General features: G+C 38.9%; 1 protein-coding gene across 6 annotated transcripts in view; it reads right to left on the bottom strand.

Moving 5' to 3' along the window:
* Positions 1-16,592, bottom strand: part of VMP1 (vacuole membrane protein 1) — a 70,817-nt gene that overhangs the window by 8,222 nt on the left and 46,003 nt on the right. For all 6 annotated transcript variants that reach the window (XM_080384034.1, XM_080384036.1, XM_080384035.1 and 3 more), the window contains 3 exons: positions 13,899-13,979; positions 9,943-10,059; positions 7,391-7,452 (listed from right to left, as the gene is read on the bottom strand). In XM_080384034.1, coding sequence (XP_080240160.1) covers positions 7,391-7,452; positions 9,943-10,059; positions 13,899-13,979 — 260 coding nt within the window. The remainder of the gene's footprint in view (positions 1-7,390; positions 7,453-9,942; positions 10,060-13,898; positions 13,980-16,592) is intronic.

Here is a 16,592-nt window from a genome sequence, read left to right as displayed (position 1 = left end):
AGAATGACTGTCAGCAGTTGAACCTCAAATGCATGTCACTAGTCATGAAGGGGGAGGAAAGATTTTGCGGAAACTTCTCTTTTTAACAGACCCTTTGGCACTACAGGCAGGAGTTTTCTCCAACACACGTGGATGAAGCACCAAACCAAAAGGTGGGGGTAAAAAAAGAAAAAGTATTTTCCCTATGCCAGCCAGCCAACTGCATTTTTACTACTATTAAAAATACTTCTTGAAAACCATCTAATCATGATATTTGCGCTTTCGAGAGGCATTTTTTTTTCATCTTACAAGATCTTTAAGCGTATAGGTTACCCTTGAGTTACTGAAATGTCATAACCATTGCTTTTACAAGTTGTGAACGTTCAGAAATGTTAAATGGTGCAGTACAGTTTCTATCAAATGCTGCATTTTAGTATCATTGTGCTATACTTCGCACACAAAAAAATAAATCTGTTAGTCCATAACCTGGGACATAAAGTTCCCATCTTGTACAAATGCATGTGTATATTTGCCTACTTTTCCAGAGAGAAGTGTTAGAATGAACAAGCATTTTGAAGGAACACTGAAGCTGCAGTTGTCGACTCACACTTAGGAACATTAATAGGGTGGGTTTTCTACTGTTAATGAAAGTTTCTCATTTGTAAGAGGCCTCTAACAGCAAGTGATGATTAAGCTGCTGATTAACTCTTGGTAGTACTTAAACTCCATTTATTCTGACAGAATTTAAAAATGTAAATAAGAGCTTCAGTGGCATTCAGTTCTGAATTTTATACCCTGTTCAGCAGCTCGTTGAATCAGGAGCAACTGGCATCAGTCCCCCAGTTGCAATGATCAAGAAGCATTAAGTACTACAGGTTTAAAAATATGGAAATCTATGTTATCATGGAAATAATAATGTGAAGGGAAATAAGAACCACGGTCCTTGAAGAGGTGGTGCAAAGAAGCCACCAGCCTCCCAGGCTGAAACACCGAAGCCCTGCTTGGAAAGGTGATGCAATATTGAGTCACAACCCCATTTTATGGATGATCTCTCTAATATCCATGGCTGTTAATTTGGAAAAATCGTTTAACTGTTAACAGGTTTTGTCAGACTCTCTGGCATGCACATTTTGTCCTTGTCCGGACTCTGGGGGCCTGGGGACAAACAGCATCATATATACATTTGCTCAGATTCAGCTATTTGGGCGAGTCCAGCTACAGAAAAACATCCTTTTAGGAAATGCCAGCACTACAATTCCATACAAAGACAACAGCAAAAGAAATTTTGAAACAACAGAAAACCAAACTAGGAGGGAAAGGTCATTGTGTGTTTTGTTAGCACAAGCCTTGCACACATCCAGAACCCTGCTGCCCTGGCGCAAGCATGGCCCGAGGCCAGGGATTACCTCCTTCCACAAAAAAGGAGCAAGTACCACTGAAGAATGTGAAAAACGAAGGAGGAAGAGTGCTGGGCTGCAGCCTCCCCTCCCCGGACCTCCAATTCCTTTTTTATTGATTTATTTAGATCAGACTAGCTATCACAGCTAGGCCAGAGGGCCAAAGCAAAGGCTTCCACCTTCCAAACAATTATGCAAAACACCATTAAATCATCACACCCAACACCCATTCCTCCCACACAGAGTTTCTCTGTATTAGCTTCACATTTCTCCATTCCCCTGTAAGAACACAAGGAAAAGCCACCCCGCAGCTCACAAGCCGTGCGTGTGGCACTTGGCAGGAGGCACCCAACTGGGTTATTTCAGCCACCCCTCTCTCAAAAGAAACTGGAAGTTTTGCTCCGGCACGGTATCAACTTCTTTGGAAATTAGATGTTTTATAAACCACTGAAAAATAGATTCTAAGGGAAATATTTTCACGTGGCTGGACAAGTAGCAAAACTGATTAATCTGCATTCCATGTTTGCTGCCTACACAGAGCACCTTTCTTCCTGCAAGTTATCTGAACCTGCAATGGTTAATTTTTTTCCAGACAGTGATCTAAACAGGCTTAACGGTTAGTATTTTAATGAGCTGTCATTTCCTGTGCTGATAAAGATTCTCACAGTATTTAAACCATCCGTTTCCCTGAGGCTCCGCCAATACCAGGACCCTGCAGTGACTCAGTGGCCCTCGGCCCCCAGTTGATGCTGCAGCAAACCTGGACCCTGGCTGGGAGTCCGGCAGCAAAACCTGGGTTCCCCAAGCCCACAGGGAGCAACCACAGCCTTCGGCTTCTACCACTGGCCTCGGCCTTGGCGAAACTTAGATGTTATCTGCCCTCAGCCTTCTGAAACTGCAGAAAATAAAGCTGGTTCATGGTCAGGACAAACAGAAACGTTTTGGGGGTTAAAAGGCTACTTGGCAGATTCGCTTGCTGTAAGAGATGAAGAAAGAATATCTTACTTAAAGATTACTAAGCTAAAATTGTTAGATGTTTGACGTCATTTCTACCTGGAGCTACGCTCCAATACCCACGCTAACCAAGCTGGCTGTAAAACTTTCTTTCTTGGGACATTCTGTTATGTTAACATCAATGCTTTCACAAACAGGAATTGCAACATCTCTGAACTGCTGGTTCTTAACTCAATATTGCTCTTTGCATGGCAACTTCTATTTCTGTTGTGAAGATATATTTTTGTACACAATTCAGAAAAAAAAGAAGCAGCTTGTTTGTTCAGAGTTAAGTCCTACAAGCCTTTTGCAAATAAACTCTTCTAATTCTGTTGTGATCCACTGGAAGGTTTTCAACACCAAAGTTACTCAAGTTTCATCCACATCTGTGTCCCTTTCAAGGCACTAAAGCCTTTTTTGTGCAGAGCTGTTCTATTGTGTACAGGGTGTATTACGAGGGCACAGTCCCACAGGTTTCTGATATACTTGTGGGAGGAGAGCCGTTGATTTATTGTACCAAAAAACGTCAGGTGGATTGGTGTAACCTTCCAGAAGCGCTGCGCACAAGAGGTTTTTAAGTCATGCTCCGTTAGCCACACTCTCAGCCACTTCAGGTCATGCTTGGTTGTATTCTGCTACACAGGTTTTATTTTAAATATTGATTGGAACCTATTTTTCGAAATATCTTTCAATGAAGACACCAGTTTAACAGGATCTGGAGTTCCTGGTTTACACGCCAAGGAAAGGTCCGCCCCACCAGAAGGTGCGGCTGGCACGTGGAGCCTGGACTTGTCCATGCCACGCTGCCCAGGGCAGAGGGACACCAAGCCCTGGAGATGAGCTGGCAGAGGCCATGCGCTGCGCTCAGACCCTGCTGGAGCCCCCAGACCCAGGCAATCGCATGGCACAACATGAATCAATAAAAGGGGCTTTTCCCAGCCCAGGACAACTGACTTCTGGTGCAGCCCTTTCTCTCATGGTAGCTTCTTGACTTAAAGAAATAACCTAAACCTATATAGTAAATTATTTCGGGGAAAAAAAAATACAACCTTTAAGCAATTTTTCCGGTTACATCAGTCACCATGATTTCATTTGTACTTTTTTTTGAAAGCTCCTTACAAGAATCAACCACGATGAAGTTGTGAAGCAAATAATTATGGCACAATAAATAGCAGCAAACTGGTCTGTCAAGGACATGGTTCAAGTACCTGTTACCAGAAAACTATTTTTCCTTTCAGATGTGCAGTCATTCAAACTGGCCTGCATAGCCTCTAAGCATGGAAATTGTTTCACAAACGCCACCAGGTTAAGAAACCCTCCAGAAGCAGTGGGATTTGGGGGCAGATTTCCAGAGTTCGTTCACCGCATTAACACGACTCACCCACGGAACATGGGTGCTAACAGATTAACTTTGAAAAATCTGTGGAAGTATGCAGATTTTTTACACGCATTTGACCGGCTTCTATTTAAACTTCAAATTAGTTTATTGACTCGGTTAATGAACTAAATAAATTAGTTTCTACTTCTCTTAAAGTCAGCAAGGCATCGTTTGCTACCAGCAGCAGTGCACTAGCATATCTGGTGTATCACATGAGCAGCTCCCAGGGTGCCTGCCTCCCTTCTGAGTAACTTATCACAGCCTCTGTAATTAAGACATTCTGCAGCCTACAGGAGTTTATCATTAACTTAACAATAGTCAGAGGGAATCTCTGTGCCCTAAGGGTGGGATTTGTCCAAAAGGGATGCAGCCCTAAGGCTTGTCACTGAAGTTCAGATGCTTCAGAGGTGAAGGCCACGTGCTGTCTAATGCTATATAAAACATGTTTATGATTTTTTTAGATGTCTATTGAAGTTCTAAAATTATTAGCTCATTATCACAACATACGAACAGTGTGCTGAACTACAAAAAGAGGAAAAAAATTAAGATTTTTTTTTCTTTCTGAACATTTAACCGGAATTGATGGCAGACAGTTTTGTGGATGGTGTGTGCTTTGAGAACTGTTTCTTTAGTAGTTTTCTGGGAATTCTTAATCCACATATCAAACGGGCACTTCCAAGAAAATACAATTGTGCCTAAAAGCAATGTGCTTGGTGTGGCTTCATAAACAATCCTGCAGCTGTAGGTAAAAAAAACCAACTTAAATGGAAAAATTTAAGAGCCAAAATGAAACCCACAACACACATGATAATTAAAACGTTAAATGGGCTAGGTTTGGCCTAAACCCAGCGTCAAAGTGTTTTACAGGGATGATCAGTAAGTTAAATTCTTCTTTGGTGACAGAACACAAGACAAAACTCACACACCATCTCTCCTCACAAAAGCTTCTGGATGTAATACAACCCGAGAGAAAACGTTCTCCTCTCCTGGCATTTTAGACAGCAACAATACAACTTGCAACTATTAACTGGTAGAACAGGTTGATAATTACCAGCCCAGTGTGAGCTACCACTGCCTTTGTAATCCTCTTCAGCTTTGATTTCAAGACTCATTCTAACCAGGTTCTTAAACCCATCCATGCCTCCCTGTTCCTCCCAAGGAGACTGCTGCAGCACTGCTGCCCTTCGCCCTGCTGCTGCCACCACCTTAGCTTGCTTTTTTTTGTTTTTACTAGCTACCACCGATGCTTTCCAAATTTTTTTGTAAATAGCTTCTTAATTTCCTGCCACATTTCATTTTCTTTGCCTTTTCATTATTTAATTAATATTTAAAGTAAAATAAATAATTTAAAAATATTTAAAATAAAATATAAAAAATAAAGGAGTATTTTATGATTCTTTTGTAATGGAGACCTACACAAAATTCTAAAATCAAATTACCTTAAATTATATTAAAAAAGCCTGGTTATGGCAGGCTTGGCGTGCGATGCCAGCAGCAGCCAGTAACAGAAGTAAACAAGGTCTGCAGGTGAATCATTTTTGCTTTTTGACTAAGACTCACGTAGTTATCAAGAAATTCTCTCCGGCTTATAAAATCAAATATTCTCAGACTTTATCTCATAACTTAATCTTCTGTCTAGATTTTAGTTATCCTGTATATTAATAGGTTCGTTATTTTAAAGTATTGTGCTTAGACATTTCCTATTGTGTAAGAGCAATATCCCAGACAAAAAAAAAACCCTCCTAAGTCATTGTGTCAGACAGAATTTGATTAAAACAGTTACTGACCATTAAACAGAGCTATATTTTAATTTAATAAGGGATTTAATGCAAACCATTGTTTAACAAGTTTTATACTCCACTCTAGAAGAAATTGATGAGGTAATGCTAGCAGACAGCTTGAGAAAAGTCAAGGATACCGGGACATTCCAAAAATCTTACTGTCTCCCGAGAACATTTTTTAACTCTGACATCAACCATCTAATAAAATCTGAATCCAGCAGAGGTCTTGTGAATGCATTCAAAGTAATTTGATGCAAAATTATCTCCAAGACAGATGAAGTAGGAAAAAACTACTAGTTTTGGCTCAAAGATTTGTAGGAGAGTAGATCTTTGGAAATATACCTGACCTAGCAGCAGTGCAGATCAAAAGCTAGTAGTAAATTGTTTAGTGGGATTGATACGAAGAAAATCTAACTAACAATGGTTAAAAGTACCCACTTTTCTCTTTTTTTTTTAAATAATATTCAAAGCAACAAATTAATTTTGAAGTTTGTTACAAACCAGACACCCAATCAGAAGATCAGGAAGTAATAAAGTCAGGATTTGTTTCATTAGCGAAATGCCCTAGAATGTTTCTTCTGACACTCCTTTTTCTTTGTATAGCATTACTACTTCAAGTTTACATATTTTTAACAGGAATTATTTCCGGACATTCCTCCCCTGAAACTGTTCTTGAGGACTTTGGCTTTTTGGATTATATGTGAAAATAATTATTACAGTTTGGATAGCAACGTATCCATCAATTTGCCCTATATAACAAGTGAAAGACCTTGGAAAAGTAGGAACGCCTTAGAATTTATTTTACAGATCCACATTAGGTATCTAGTTTTTAAAAAACAAACAAACAAAAAAAAGCACAAACCCCACAACAATAAAGCTTTCTATTTAAGACTCTTATTTAAAACTTTAAACCTGTACCCCTGACCTGAATGTGGTCCATGTACTGACAACAGGCAGCAGCCTTCCCCTGAAGAACACAATTTTTACTTTGAACAATTAAGCATGGCTTCTTGATGAAATCCATATGATCTGGTTGCCTACATGTAAATTAAGTTGCATTCTTGGTTTGCAGTCAAGTAATTTGTGAAACTTCTGCATGGTTAGAGAGGCACTGTTGCGATCTTATTTGCTGGATTACCGGGCAGGAAATGCTGACATTTAATGGATGTTAAAATTACACAGAGTTTCAAGACTGAACAGGTAGATATGAAGAAAAAAATCTAACACTTCATCATCAGTATCCAATCTTCATTCAAACCCACGGAGCCATCATCTAAGTATGTTTTTTCAATTGTCTCCCCGCCCGCCCGCCCCTCAACTGTTAGCTGGGTTTTTGCTTAGTTTTCTTGTTTTAAACTGAGCTTTTAACTTAAAAGATAAAGCTCTACACACCAAATTTTTCTTTCTGACATTTTATGAGATATTTAAATATTTTAAATGTATAAGATAGCTCAAATTACTGAAGATGTTTAATGTCATCTTGGGGAACTGCGTAAATCACAACAGATCTTTCATTTTTGTCATAGGGTCACACTACAACGCTGAAGAAAGTCTATAAAAAAACAGTCTATTTGCAGCTAAAAGTCTAGCAATCTGCATTGGGAGAGCTGTATCATATTTCTGGGTGAAAGTTAACTGTTGGTACCATATACTCGGGCCATCTGACCTTCGGTGCTATTACATTTCTTGAAATACTTGAAGCCTTTGAGGTGAGGAATGAAGTTGCAAATAAGACCTAAATCACGTGTTGGCCAAAGCTTGCACTTTGAAGCAAAACACAATTTTCAGCACATCTAATTTGACTCCTCCAGTATTTTTCCACTTAATAAGCGAAAGTATTACTGCATTAAAGAATTACTCACCCGATTAGGGACACCATCTGCTCCACTATATGTTTGCTGAATGTTATAATAACGAAAAGTTTCTGTAGGAAGGAAAACATCAGTTAGAGAAACATGGGATCAAAAGGGAAGCAGAGACAATGGGGTACGACAGTTCACGTTCCTTTCCAACCAGACAGCTTCTGCAGCAGTCACACATAGTTTTCCCTTCCCTTTTCTTTAAAGGTCTTTATTTTTCAATACTCTCCTCAAAAAAAGGCTGGAGGGAGAAAAGCTGTTTACTTTATTATTCTATTTCCTCATAGATTTCATTTCTTGCAATGTTTTTGTAGCCTGTGTTCCTAACCATTCGCATCCTCCCAGATGCGAATTTTAAGATTCCCAGAAGCTGAATGCCACTTTACTTGGTCAACAATGTTTTAATGGAAAACCAGTCATCACTATGTAGAACAATTCACATCCCCTTACGCAAACGCACGTACTTAAAGATCACAGAAGTGAAAAATAACATATCTTTTACATTATTTAATGTATACGTATTATGTAAATAGAACTATATATGTAAAATTTACATAATGTATCTCCTAGTCCGTGTGGGTGAACAACAAAGTAAGAGCCAGCGGGTACCTGTCTGTTCAAAAAACTTAACTGTCACCATCTCTAATGCAACAGACTATTTAGAACAAAGTAAAATAAATGGCAGAAACTTCTCTAACACAGCTTATGTTGCAGAAAATCCAAATGTCCATCATTTTATCGCTCCCTTCTTTTCTAAAACAAGTTAAAATTTTGTTAAAATAGCCTTTGCTAATTCCACTTTTGTCCTATTTGACAGTTTGTTCCTTTGCAGAGTGAGCCAGACTGGGTGTAGATGCGTACGCACACACACACAGTTCCCACAGTCTCCTTCGATCGATTTAAACATGAGCTAAGGAGAACTGCATTCACCAGTCTGGAAATTGGGAATGTGACTACGACTACACAAAATGATTTTGTGGTCCGGAGGAAGAGGCCAGTTAAAAGCAGTTCCAGGGTGGTCACTGCACCACTCACTCGCTTCCTGTCTAGAGAAAGATTTCATTAAAAGCCTTTTCCATGACTCTTACATTTCCGAAATTCCAAATTGCAGCAAGATCACTACAAAAATCAAGGCTATTGCACAAGAGTATGCTTGAAATCAAGCATCGCAGAAAAAAGCATTCTAACAGCTAAATGTATTACAAAAATAAGATGATTTACCAACTGTACAAGACACTGGGAAATATTTTTTCCACTTATATTTGATCTGAGTGTGGAGCACTATAAATTACATAGCAATCATTCTGCTAGCTAAACAAGACAAATGAAATCATTAAAGGAATATTAAACAATAACTATTCCACTTTTCTGTGTTGCCAGAACAAATTCTAACAGTACACAGACTTAAAAGCAAAAAAAATCAGATAATACAAAATTAAGTGTGGAGAAAAAGTTGTTCTATCACAGTAGATGAAAGAATATTCAGATCTTTTAGTTACTTTCTGTTTCAGGACTGGGGAAAGTGAAAAAAAAGTACAAAAGGGGGGGGAAAAAAGGGTTGAAGATTGAAATCTTCTGTTCAGGGCAAAAGAAGGATTTTAAAGCAGCTTGATGAGGGTACTACACGAGTAATTTTATACTACTAATAGCTTCTGCTATTTTAATGTAGTAACAGCAAAGATTTCCAAGCAATACTGCTACAGGCATGGCACCAGTCCTATGGAGATGCTAAAAAAACCAAGCCCCAGCTGAAAACATTGGTTCTAATCATTACAAATAAAGCAATGTAGTTCATGATCTAGTACTAACCACCCCGCCACCAGTGAAGAATCGCCAGAGAATCAATACTTCATCTTTCACTGCACAAAACGATGATGCATTTTCAAAGTGAGACTCAAAAATTTTGAAAGTGAGACTCAAAAAGTTTTGAAAGCAACTGGAGATTCTGATGGCCAAATTCAGAACATCCAGTAAAGCTCTGAGTTAGCAAGAAAAAACTGGCCACATGCTGAAATCTAGCCCGTTCAGGGTAACACAGACACCAAAAATTGCTGACCATGCTTGGAAGCAACAGACAACATGGCCAGAGCCGTGCCCTCGGCCTGCTTTCTGCAGGGCCTGAAAGGAGCAAGGTTTTCTCTACACACTCAACTGAGATAAAAGGCAGCATTCAAAAGTGCCGCTTCACTGGCGAAGGCTGGTTGCAGCGCTCTTTGAAATGAGTATTTGTTACCAAAAAGTCAAGTTCATTATGAGTACGAAGTCCTTTCAGTCTGGTAAAAACCGTAGGTAAATAACTTGGCTAACCACCAATTTCCTGAGTGGTGTAGGCAGCAAGCTCATTAGTTTGTAGCTATAAATTATTCAGTTGCCTAAGTTTTGAGCCTAAGAAGCCTAGCAGATCCTTTATTGTAAATCCTTTGCACCAAATTAATTTCCATTACTTCAGGTCAGGAAGGGAGACTCCAGAATTCATTAGAGTAACACAGTGTAACAGTCAAAAAAACCCAAAAAAAGTCTTCACCCCAGAGCCCTGAGGGAGCTGTAGTACTTGCCTGGATGTGCATTTTAATTACTGCTTTCCCAATCAAGGTTGCACCAAAGAAGGTCCAGAAGGGAACCAGAAAGTGTCCACATGTTATCCCAGCCAGGTCAAACAGAGGGTTTGGAATCTATGAAGTGCAAGGGAGAGAGAAGCTCAGGAACTGCAGCATTTACCAAGATGAACAGGAACATGACAGACTTTGAAGCTTTGAAAAATGAACATTTTCCCCTTATTCAACTTGATCCAAAACTCTTGTGTCTTAATACTTATAAAAATGTTAATGTCGCACCACATAACTTAAGTCTCTGGGATTCTGCTAGACAGTGTCCCAGACAATTCCATTCTCATGGTCCCTTCCTTACCCCTGGATTTTAAAGAAGCTAACAAAAAGTTTTCCATGTGAAATGCACTGAAACCACAGTAAAGCCGTTTTGAGTGATTTATCAAATTTTCTCACTGACAAGCACATCACTCTTGGAAGCCAGTGTTCAAAATGATCCCCAGTGATTTCCATCTGAGAAAGTACATTAAAAACTGGCATTTACAGTCATATGTATCCAGTTTAAAAGCACTGATTAGATTTTATTAAGCATATGCATTTCATTTAAAATTAAAAGTTTTTTTTTATTATTTTTAAACCATTGGCTTGATGTTTGCTATTGTGATACTATCTGTAAAATATTTTTGAAATTAAACCAAGAAAGTATCCAGATTCCAACCTTTCACACTTAGCATGCAGTACCAGGGCAGACTGTCTGAGTAAACACACGGGGTATGTATAACTCACAGTAGCAGTGTATTACTGGGCTAATATCCTGCGGTATTTGTGTCCTTTTGTTACACAAACAAATAAGAATGTAGATTGCTAAACATCTTAAAAAAAAATAACTTGCAACTGACTGAATGGAAACCTGAAATCTGCGAGAAAGCTTATGAGGGTTATACTTAGCTGTTATAAACTAGCAATTCAAATTTATGAGCACCCACACCACCACCTGCATAGGAAGAAATCTGAAACGGTCTCTAATCATGCCCTGAAACGGTCTCTAAACATGCTCTGCTTCAGCTAAAATGATTCTTTACCTGTGACAGCTGTCTTAGGCATGGGAGGCTAGTAAATTATTTACTTATACCACAGCCAGATAATTTTGCTCTTCTGAGCCAAGTCTGCTCTAGGTCTCAAGTATGGTCTCTGTTGGCTGGTTTAAGGTTTTTTTTTTCCCCGAAGTTCAGAGTACATTTTAACTACTGCATCACTATCACCATAGAGGGAGCAGCACACTTCAGGTAGGGGTAACCGTGGATGTCACCCATACGTTACAGATATCGCAGTACAAAGGTACTCGACAAGTCCACAGCAGGGTCCATCAGCAGGCCAGAGAGGTTTCTCTTTGTTCTTTTTTTTTTTTTTTTTTTTTTTGAAAAAACACGCACACGCAGTACTGAGAGCTGCCAAGAAAGCCCACAAAGACAGGAGGGCAAATTCTCACAAGTCACAGCAAGGATCTTCCAGGGCTAATTCCTGTTTTATTCCTTCCCCAGAGCTACCTTTAGGTAGGAAATAAGCTCCAGACAGTAACATGGCTTTCTTATTGCCATTAAACAACATAACATTTGGTTGACTTCACTGGATAAATCTGCGCAGTTTTAAATTCAACTTGATTGTACTTTTACTGAGAAGGCACTGCTTGGCACACAGCAGCAACCTGGAGCTTATTCCCACTTCACAAGCAAGCTCCCTAATCGTAAAAAATACACTCCACTAAAATACTGCTCAAAATCTGAAAGTACGATCACAATTACAAGGGCAGCAAGTAAAGGAGACACCCTCTAGCATACGGAGAAGCAGCAACAAGCAAGAGAAGCCCTGAAGCCCATGGGGGGACGCACAAATGCAGGAGCACGCACGCGGCACTGCCTTCCTCACCTACAGATGCAACAAACACATCCAGCTGTGGATCCCTGTGCTTTCTCATTGCCTCTGCCATGTTGAACCTCACCCTTTTTACCGCTCCTCTGCAGTTGTTCTGTACACACATTTACAAATCCTCAAGTGGACTGTGGTGGACTCGTGATTCTGCATCCCTCCGGCAGCCCAGTTAAGCAGAGGGAAGCTGGAGCGCAGAGCACGGTGAAGAACAGCACAGTAAGTAGGTAAGAAGTTAAAAAAATGTTTCTAAGCAGGAATTACCAAGACTTTACACATCACCTCTTGTGTTTACCAACTCCTTCCTCATGTTCTCCATTTACCCACGCTTCACCTTGTCCAGCAACCCCAGTAACTCATCCCTGCCATCTACAAACTGTTTGGATTGCACAAGGCAGAGAGAACAGCCCATGCAGCGATGGCTCACAAGATGGTGACTAGAGAGTAATGAGTCAGAGGCAGCGAAGGAGCAGCCTAAGAGCTTACTAGAAAGATTTAAAGAACAGCTTGTACCTACGTCTCCACTCTAAACATTAAGACAGTTCACAAAATTAGTGAACAGAAGTTGTATGTCAGCAACTATAATCGGATTAATTCTTTCCAGCTAACACAAGTTACTTACATTTGAGAAAATAGTTAGCACGGTCGTCTCTACAATTTAGGAAACTAGAAGAGATGCTAGACAAGGGTGGAATTAATACCTCATCAGCTGAGCAGCTGGCTAATGGCCGTGGGTATTCCGGAAGAATGGAATCATAGGGGACCTACACTTCCCCTCTTCACTGTAATCGCATTTCTGTGCATCACAGCCCACTTCTTGTGTGTGGGATGGAAGAGTAAGGCACACCATTCTGACCAGTTCTCATTAAGCTTCCAGCAAGACATTTAAACCTCAAATGGTCCCATATTTTTCTAAGCTAAAACAACAGTATTATCCTACTTAAATCCTAAAATATCATCAGTGGAGATGCTTGTATCACCTCTTACTTAAAGAGAAAAAAAGCCACTTTTTTTCTCTCTAAGTAAGAAAGATACAAGAAAAAAAAAAGTTTGAAGTTCATACAGCCATGACTCAAACTTGCTTCCTCATTCTCTCTCTCTTTCTCTGGTTCCTAATGACCCAAAGATATCGCCTGATCAGACTTAGAACAATTAATATCGATGGATACCCTAATGAGGATTTATGCAGGTAGTTTTCCGCTCTTCAGTCTACGTATACCTTTGAATTTGAAGATGTCAAGCACTGTAAGCTACAGTACATAAACACATAAAGAAATTATAATACAGTTCCAGCAGAACCTATAGGTAGTAACACAGCTCTTTGTGCATCTTGCCAGCTAATAATCTGGGCTGGGAAGGTCTCAACAGGGTAACTGTCAGCAGGCATAAGATCTGATCTGCCAAATATCCACTATGGCAGCGCAGTGAGCAGCAGCGTGCCTGTGCCTCCATTAGAGAAGACACGGCCTCAACATCAAATGCAGGGAGCATCCCCGGTCTGAAATGGAAACATAGAAACTTCTTGTATTTTAAGAATGTCTTAGTTCTGTCTCTTGTAAGTCCTCCTCACTGCAACAGGCCTTTTGCATCTTTAGTAAACTGACCTGTTTTTATGGGGTTTCACCACACTACAAAATGAATCGCTTTATCTTTTTCAAAAATGGGATCCCTTCCCGCACCATTCTGTTCTGATTGATTAAAAAGGAAACAGCACTATCCCAAACTCATTATCTTCCAAGGAGAACTAGTGTCAAGAAGCCCAGCGGTGAAGCTGAAGGAAGCGATCATGACTGTTGGCTGTGCTTTTATACAGAATTTGAAGTGTTTGGTACTAATCTAGGACTGGAGTTTCTCATGCTATTGCACTTGCCAGTCCCACAGCCATCCTGTTTCTCTAAGCACCACAGAGAACACAGAAAGAGCTAACAGGGCACAAAGATGCAAATAAAGTCAAATAAAACCGAGTCACAATTCACAGCGTTAATTTCACTGCAATACATCTGATCTGCAATTTGTGATGATAAACCAAACGAACTTACTGAAGCACAGGCCAAAATGCCGAAGAACCCAACCTTCTGCACCAGGTTCTGGACAGCCAGTTTAGCCCGGGAAGCAAAATCCTGCCAACAAGAAAATGAAGCATTAATGAGGCAAAAGTCAAAATTACCCAAAAAACCCTCAAAGAGGTCTTTTCTAACCTAAATGACTCTATGGTTCTTTGTATGTGATTTCAATGTCCTCCATACTTTGGGATTTTCTAACTAGCAATGGGAGATTTTTTAAAACAAAAAAAGCGAGTTTCAAACTCTGGGCTTAGAGGGAAGGCAGAGAAATTCACAATGCTCAGCATGAAAATCTGACCACCCACATGTATTGAGTTTTGTTTTTCAAAACTCTGCAAGTGGCACTTAGTTCACACTACTATGGAAACAGGTTTTCTAGTATTTATTTCCCCTCTCTTTGAAATGCCAGTGCTGCTTGTACCTTATTCCTTAAACAAGCAAAGGGAATCAATTCCTGCAATACCACTTACAGGGTTAAAAAGGTACTTTCTCAAAACACAAGAACAGGATATAATGGGATATAATATCCTATATATTATATTATATATATAATTATATAAAAACAGATATATTATATAATACTATATGGATATAATACCCTTAGATATTTTCTCTCAAACCCAGGATCTTAATCAAAATAGCTAATTCCAGCTATTTTCTACAACAGACCTGTAAAATTCATTAAATCTATAGAGCTGAATCTAAAATACTTTCAAAGCAAATGTGGCAGACCATATGACACCTTAGCTGTTCTTTACAAGGCCATGCTAAGAACATGCTGCCTACTTTTATTTTGTGACCATAAAACTTTCAAACAAACTTGTGACAAACTCCTGAGTCTCAAAGTTTACCAAATACACAGTAAACATTTTAAAAAGGAAAAATAAGGATTCTCACAAGCAGTTTTATTTGAATGTGAGAAGTGAATTTACATGAGAATAAAATTCTTTTGAAGCAAACCTGTCAAAGTTACACACAGGGTCAGTATTACCGATTCAGGCTTGGCAACAGTAGTTAAAGAAAGCTGACTATATTTGGTAACAGCAAACTTTGAAAAGGGATTATAAATTATTTTTAAAAACCCTACAGTTAAGCAATAAAAAGCTGATTTTTCCACTAGCAATGTAATATTCACCGATTTACATTTTGTACAAAACTATCAGATAAATTTCTCAAGGGAATGGCTTTAATCATTAATGACATTCTAAATTCCACACTATTGCAGTGTAGAATTTAGAATGTCATTAATTATTAAAGCAACTACAAGATAATCCAGAAAAATTAAATGTATGCCATTGTATCTTTGTTACAATTCTCTTGAAGCCTTCAATACTATATACCAACACAAGTAAACTACAACTACTTGACAATGTTCTTGCATATTATTTAAATTCTGAACTACAGAACTGACATAACTTTCTATGCTGGATGACTAATAAAAAAAAAACGTGCTAATGCCATTTACTATCTTTTTACACGCCTTTTTCAAGTAGCAATTTTTCTCCATTACAGTGCTTTAAAATTAGTTAAATTCTCAAATTAAAAAAACCCACCAATTCTTATTGAAATCAGAGTAATGTTATTTATTATACTGCATGTTTGAGAAAATAACCCAAATTAATACGAATGTTTCAACTTAAAAAAAAATGCCAAATGAATGAGATTTCCTACATCCTACAGTGGGACACAGGAGAATATAAAAAAAAAAACTTTAGAATATTCTATAAGGGGAGAATTTGCTAACTTTCATCAGGAGTAACACCTTGGGATCATGCGTGTCCTACTGCAAAATGGAACAGATGAAATATTTACTCTCTGTTGAAAACTCATTCCTGATATTTTTCTGTTTAACTTCTGGGATACATACGGCAAGCGTGAGTGATTCAAACCCACTCCCAGCGAGGCTGATACCAAAGACTTGAGCTTGTGTTAGCAGAAACAGGGCTAGAACATGCCTACATCCCAAGTAAAGTAATTTTTTTCACGTTTTTCTGTTAAAAAGAGTGCATTTTGACACAAATTGTTATAAATAACAAAACATGATCATTTACCAGTGAACCAAGTCCAAAAATCTTGCAACATCAAGGGCAGTTCCTTCTCAAACTAAAATTCCCTCATGAGTATTTCCAAGTTAAGCAAAACTGAAACAAGGTAATACAGGATCCCTAAGAGGGTCAGCACTAAAATACTCCTCCAGTCCCACTGAGGATTTAGGACACGCAATGAAAAGGACACAACACTCCTCTGCCGACTGTGACCACACAGCTATCAGCACAGGAAATAAAACTCCCACTAAGGAGACAACAGGTATCCCGATTCCTTAACCAAGTACAGAAGTACAAATATGTCTTCAGAATTTCTCTACAAATTCATTTGAAGTGCAAAAGTGTGCTAACACAGTAACACTGTCCTTTCAGCAAGAGATTTTGTGCTTTGAAAAGGTGAACTGAAAAAGCAGTGCCTTAAGTAGGCATTTCATAAGATGTCTCGCCCTGTGCTCTATAACAAAGCTGAATGTGACCATGGTATTTTCAGTTCCTATTTTATTCACCATTTCACAATGCTCATGGGGTTAGAACAATATTTTCACTTTTATAAGGCAATAAAGATTTTTTTCACAGCTCTATAAATCTCATTGTAAAGGATCTTTAAAATAAAACACTACAATCC

The sequence above is a fragment of the Falco punctatus genome (genome assembly GCF_963210335.1).
Source record: "Falco punctatus genome assembly, chromosome: 1".
NCBI lineage: Eukaryota > Metazoa > Chordata > Aves > Falconiformes > Falconidae > Falco > Falco punctatus.
Note: the sequence above shows the minus strand (reverse complement) of the source record. Positions and strands in the feature narration are given on the sequence as shown.